Source organism: Phaethon lepturus, unplaced genomic scaffold, assembly GCF_000687285.1.
Source record: "Phaethon lepturus isolate BGI_N335 unplaced genomic scaffold, ASM68728v1 scaffold10858, whole genome shotgun sequence".
Taxonomy (NCBI): domain Eukaryota; kingdom Metazoa; phylum Chordata; class Aves; order Phaethontiformes; family Phaethontidae; genus Phaethon; species Phaethon lepturus.
Genome location: NW_010558319.1, coordinates 1 through 6,533, shown reverse-complemented (window position 1 = coordinate 6,533; position 6,533 = coordinate 1). Strand labels below are relative to the sequence as shown.

Below are 6,533 nucleotides of genomic sequence, written 5' to 3'. Positions count from 1 at the left end.
AAGAGGCACATGCACCGCTACCTGCTCTGGGAGCACTGGCTGGAGAGCTGCCTGGCGGAAAAGGACCTAGGCATGCTAATTGAGAGCCGGCTGAATATGAGCCGGCAGTGTGCCCAGGTGGCCCAGAAGGCCAACAGCGTCCTGGCCTGTATCAGCAATTGTGTGGCCAGCAGGAGCAGGGAAGTGATCATGCCCCTGTACTCGGCACTGGTGAGGCCGCACCTCGAATCCTGTGTTCAGTTTTGGGCCCCTCACTACAAGAAGGATGTTGAGGTGCTGGAGCGTGTCCAGAGAAGGGCAATGAAGCTGGTGAGGGGTCTGGAGCACCAGTCTTATGGGGAGCAGCTGAGGGAACTGGGGTTGTTCAGTCTGGAGAAGAGGAGTCTGAGGGGAGACCTCATTGCTCTCTACAGTTACCTGAAAGGGGCTTGTGCTGAGGTAGGTATTGGTCTCTTCTCCCATGTAACTAGTGATGGGACAAGAGGAAATGGCCTCAAGTTGTGCCAGGGGAGGTTTAGATTGGATATTAGGAAAAATTTCTTCACTGAGAGGGTGGTCAAGCATTGGAACAGGCTGCCCAGGGAGGTGGTGGAGTCACCGTCTCTGGAAGTGTTTAAAAAACATGTGGATGTGGTGCTTCAGGGACATGGTTTAGGGGGCATGGTGGTGTTGGGTTAATGGTTGGACTTGATCATCTCAAAGGTCCCTTCCAACCTTAATGATTCATCTTCTAAGCACACCCCTTGAGAGGAAAACTAAGACTTTCTTTTCTTTCATCAGGCTGACTTTGATGGTGCTGCAGAAGATGTAAAAAAATTAAAAACAAGACCAACTGATGAAGAACTGAAGGAACTATATGGATTCTACAAACAGGCTACTGTTGGAGATATTAATATTGGTATTCCTATTCCTATATATATTTCACATTTACTCCCATATCTTGATGAAATCAAGCAAATAACATTTATTTATAAATCTGCATGATAATCAAACATATGCATTTATTTTGGCAGAATGTCCAGGAATGCTAGATTTGAAAGGCAAAGCCAAGTGGGAGGCATGGAACCTGAAAAAAGGTGTTACACCAATTGAATTTACATCATGTAATCATGTTTATAGGATGACAAATGAGGAAGGATAATGACTCCTACTTTCTTTTGCAGGTTTATCAAAGGAGGATGCCATGAATGCCTATATCTCTAAAGCAAAAGCAATGGTAGAAAAATACGGCATCTAGAATACTCAAAATAATTACCACTAATAACTAATCCTTCAGTATGAACTAACTGTTGAGAAAATGCAATACTAACTCCTTACTGTGTAGTCTGACAGTAAAATTTTTTAAGCATAAGCTGTTTGACTGTAAAGAATGTTTACATACATACTCTATTTTTAGATTGTTTCTTACTCTAAATAAATTTTAACCTAATAAATTAAGCTTTGTGTAAGAATTGTGGATTTTTCTGGGTATTAAATTACATTTAGCATTTTTACAGGAGCACACAAACATTAACATCTCTAAAGGACCCAAAGCCAATGTTTATTTTAGAAAACTCAGGAAAAACTCCCCCATTCAAAGGTTTACAATAAAGATCTGGAGGAGCAGCACAATTCTTAGGAATGCAGCTGTACAGAAAGAACGACTTACTGGGAAGTGCTATGGACTAATCTTATACCTTCTGCCATTAAAATAGAGGAAAATACTCATATACCAGTGTTTTCTATACATTTTGTTATGTGTTTTGTCAAGAAAATTTCATTAGAGCGTTCCAGCAGATAAAAGTGACCTCCAGGAAGATTGTAAAAGGAAGTATCTCCACTTGTAATATTGTGCCAGCCTGAAAAAGATATTTAAAGTGTCAGATAAGTGTCAACTATTTACATTAACTATTTCAAAGTTATTATTTAATAATTATTTTAAATCCCATATTAACTGTTTTGGTTCATACACTGAGACTGTTCTGTTGATTTGTTTCATTTAAGAAGGAGATAAAAGCCTCTAGAAAACTCTTCGTTAACTGATTCAATAGAACAGGAAAATGTGTAAGTATAAGAGGAAAACCATTTAAGGAAAGTACCTTCTAAATCATGTGAATCATCTTCAGACCCATTAAAGCAGGTAATATCACAAGTGAAGGGGATATAGTTTTCTGCCTTCTCAAAACTGTGAACATAAAAAGTAGTAATAAAACTTTCCGTAAGACACCTATATTTGGGATTTGCTTCCACATACAAAATAACTTTTTATTTCTCCTCCAAAACATAACAAACTTCAGGAATTAGATTGTGCAGAACATCAGGAGAAGGAATTACTGTATCTGTAAGATTCTTAGTTTCCTACCCTACTGCAATTAGATCTAAAATTTTAAAGAAAGAATGACTCAGTAGTTAGGAAAAAAGCTTCAACCTGCAATAAAAATTCTCACCTACAATAAACGATTACTTTGTCAGCTTATATTCAAGTTCTAATGTTTCAGGGCCTCATCAGCGCCGGGTTCCTATCGCTAAAATGGGTCCCACATCCAAGACTGTCCTTGGCTTTGCCAGGGCAAGAAACCTTAACCCCTCAGCTCCATGAGCTGTTGTGTAACATGCTGGGACTGAAGCAGTCAGTTGCTCTCTGGATGCTTAGAACACAGGGATTCTTTGCTTCTGGTTAGGCTATGGGGCCTGGGATCAAGAGGCTGAATGCAGTGGTCCCGAAGCATGATCAGTTGAGTTTATTAGCCTCAGAAAACAGTAAAAGATGTGAGAATATTCCTTTTAGTGGCTACTAACCTTGGATCCTAAGTAGAACTCTAATTCTACCATGGCATGTTCACTACTGTGATAACAGCAGTGGTTCCTACAGTAAGCAGTGTTTTCATCTAGGGCTTAAATACTAGAATATAAATGGAAAAGCACACACAAGAGAAAACTATGTTTACTGTTTCATAGTCTTTTTATAACAGAAAGAAGAACAAATTACAGAGGAAAAAAAAAGAAAACCTGAAACTATCAGACAGACGTAAAACTGTAAAATACAAATGTAATACAAAACTGTAAAACTTACGAAAATGTCTGAAAAACTCTAAAGTCTTCTTTGAAAACAAGTAACAGCTGCTTCTTAATGTCTTCATTTTGCAGAAACTCAGGAGGAGTTCCTCCTAAAACTTCTATATATTTAAGAAACTCTTCATCTCTTTTTTCATGTATACGTATGCTTTGGATGGGAAGAAGTGCTTCAGACTGTCAGCACCAGACAAAACAGATCATGTGTTGTATATAATGTGCTTTAAATAATATTTTCATTAAGAATTGTTTTAGTAAAAAGTGCAATGATTCTCTGTCTCCAAAATATAATGGCTGATTAGTTTAACATCCACAAAGAATACTTCTTGGAAAGGGTTAGTAGACTGTGTTTGCTGAAAACACAGATTATGAGTGAGCCAAGTACCCTTGAGGTCTGAAACTTCCAGAGACAAATAACTTAATTTAATTTTGTTCAAAGTTTAGTCTCACTATTGAAATACAACTAATAAAATAATCTATTGAAGAGAAAGAAAAGCCTAGCAGTGGACACAAATCTGACTAATGTAGGACTGGAGAGACCAACAGATTATGGAAATATGCAGGTATAATAATTGCTTCTATGAAGTACTAGCTCATACTCAGGATTGCTAAGAAGCCCCAGAAAAAGAAGAACAGGAATAGCAAGTGCTGACTGAGGACATGAGGACTGGGAAAAAGCCACTTCACTGTTGTTTTCCTGAGAAAGACTAGCAGAACCACCAGAACCTCAGAAGGAACTGAGGTCAGATTAAAAAGCCAACGGAGAATGAGGAGGGAAAGAAATAAGTGGACAAATGTACTGAGGGCTGGTGCAGGAGGCTTATGAAAGACTGGGTTAAGACAGTTATTTCACGTTACAGAGTAGGCAGTGGCACTTCATATTTTGTTGTGATTACTTTTTTAGTATTAAGCCAAAGGCCATGGTAAATAACTCAAAAAAGTAGCATTAGTTTAAGGAGACTGTTCTCCCTAGGCTAAGGTTAGCAACAGTGAATATTCTGTAATGTGATGCTTTCCATCCGCCTCAGAATTAATTTTCTCTAAGAAAACAGAACATTTTTCTGCACACATTCAGAAGCAATGCTTGTTTTGTGTTAAAGCCACTCTGTATCCCATAGTGTAAAATGTTATTTTTACTCTTGGTAGCTAATATACTGTTTTGTTTCATACAATTAATGATTCTGTAACTTACGTTTGGGGCATGTGCCCCTGATACGAAAAGATGGATCGGCTCTAGTCCATACTTTTCTTTCAAGTTTAGTGCAACTGCAAAACTAACATAAGATCCAAAACTGCAGCAAAAAGAAATTAAAGCAAAAAACATATGTAAAAACTGTAAAATTTAAATATAATTTGAATTTCAGTGCTAACTGGCTATCTTGAACAGTTATTGAAACCATATATGACATATAAATTATAGTGATATTAGCTAAATCACATGAAATGTATTCCTATACAGTCTAGTTTTACAAATCAGACTTTTTTTAATCACTGTTTCTTTTAGTAGTCTCCTTAATTTGCAGTAAGAACAGTTATTTTGAATACTTGGGACTAAGTGACCTTCAAAATCTGTGTGTTATATGAATGGTCCCCCCCCACATTCACATAGAGCAAGCACTGACACAAACTTTAACAGTAAACACAATTATAATTTATCAGTGTAAAAAAAACCAAAACACAACTCTGGCCTTTTTAGAAGACACTGTGCCTAAAGTAATAAATAAATAACCAGAGTCTTTAAGATCAACAGCATGTTTTAGGATGACTTGACAAAAGGCCTTTGCAGAAGTGTGTTTTCCTAAAGCTTTTGCAAATAAAGGCAACTATCTACTCCTAGAGTTCAAACATAAAGCTCCTCACCAGGGTATCTAAAAAGGTATATATTTTTATCTAAAAAGGTATATATTTTTACCTGTGACCAAAAAATGCAAATGGTTTGTCTTGCACTTCTTTTAACAAAACACTTGTAATTTCATTAACAATGGCTGTCATGTCTTTCGCAAAAGGCTCCTTAAGACGACATTCTCTTCCAGGAAGCCTTACAGAGGACACTGCACAAGAGGTGGAGGAAGGGAGGGAAAAGAATGATAGTTATTTCAAATAGAAACAGTAAAATAATTTTGTTTAAGTTTTTTAATTTATTCTGCAGAATATATAGATTATTTAAATTAATCCTTCTTAGAGTTGATACAGTGTATTTGCTATGGCTACTACTGTCTTTTAATCCTGTGAGAGATTAGGTTTCCACCCTTTCCTTTACTCATAAATGTTGCCTCTCCAATTGATTGATTGATAAATGCCTTGGGTCAGAAATCCATAAGGTCCTGATCTCAGCTGAAGCTTCAAAGAAACTTTATTACTATTAGTATTAACAGGAATCACAAATTCATTAATTTCAATAATAGTAAGTTTGAGGGTTGTGTAAAATACATCCCTTTAAGGGCAGCATTAGAAAGTTAAACTATATTAGAATTGTACAGTCCCTGTTTTCTTCTTTGCAGGTTCTTCAGCACTGCACGTAGTAAAATGTGGAATCATAGTATAAATTGATGACAATTTATATTTATATGGGAGGACATATTACATGCGGGTATTATATTCCTTTCAAAATTGGGGATTTTCCTCTCACTGTTCAGAGAAAGTAAGGAATGAATAGATCAGAAAAAAATGTTGATTTTCTAAAAACCTCCTTGACATCACACATACTGCCAAACTCATACAGAAGTAATGGGTCAGACGCAAAGTATATTAGAAGAGATAGAATAAATCAGTACCTAATACCAGAGATAGCAGTACAGAAATGTTTGCATCTTCTACACTTCCTTTCCGCACGAAACATCTCTCAAAGAGCATGCTGCACCCTGATTTTATTCAGCTGTGTCTGAAGTTGCTCCTAGGCCATCTCCTTACTAACTTTCTTGGAAGTAGTTCCGGCAGACAAAAGCTTTTCTTTTTTTTCTTTTTCCTCCAAGGAAAATTGAATGTGACTTGTGCAACTGTTTACAGAAAGCACACAAGCATTTAGAGGACTGATACAATTGCAGTGGCAATGCTCTCTATAAATGCTAATTTTTTTTTTTTCCATTGTGGAAGATCTGGAAAATGGCCTTGGTTCCTCCTCAAATAGTTCAGCAATGAATCTTTTCTGTGCTGACAGAGCCAGGTAGCAATGAGAATTACTTTACACTGTAATTAAATGTCATTTCACTGTTACAACTCCATAGTTTAACCTTCAGTTTTGATACAAGGAGTGCAAAACCATGCAAACATGTTGGATAATGGAAATTCATTCTGTGCAGTCTCTCAACATCAAAAATTGTTCTCATATCGTCATAGTTAACCTTGATGATGCCTTTTTTAACATATTAACAATATGATATTGTTTTGCTGTTTCTGAATCATACCAACAGTTTCTGAAGCAGTCAAGAATACCATAGTGTAGATAGCTAGGGTCTGGCAGCCGGAAGATATCGCGCTGTACG

General features: G+C 36.8%; 2 protein-coding genes across 2 annotated transcripts in view; one reads left to right on the top strand and one right to left on the bottom strand.

Annotated features, from left to right (window-relative positions):
* Window positions 1–1,437, top strand: part of ACBD7 (acyl-CoA binding domain containing 7) — a 9,348-nt gene extending 7,911 nt beyond the window's left edge. Inside the window, exons 2-4 of the mRNA XM_010293030.1 lie at window positions 781–898; window positions 1,014–1,076; window positions 1,164–1,437. Coding sequence (XP_010291332.1) covers window positions 781–898; window positions 1,014–1,076; window positions 1,164–1,237 — 255 coding nt within the window. The 3' untranslated portion in view covers window positions 1,238–1,437. The remainder of the gene's footprint in view (window positions 1–780; window positions 899–1,013; window positions 1,077–1,163) is intronic.
* A 267-nt stretch (window positions 1,438–1,704) lies between these two features.
* Window positions 1,705–5,102, bottom strand: OLAH (oleoyl-ACP hydrolase; the record flags this gene model as incomplete). The annotated part of the gene is made up of 5 exons (XM_010293031.1): window positions 1,705–1,838; window positions 2,079–2,164; window positions 3,053–3,228; window positions 4,244–4,343; window positions 4,964–5,102. Coding segments are annotated over 5 exons (635 nt in total), but the record flags the coding sequence as incomplete, so codon positions are not given.
* Window positions 5,103–6,533: the final 1,431 nt, after the last annotated feature.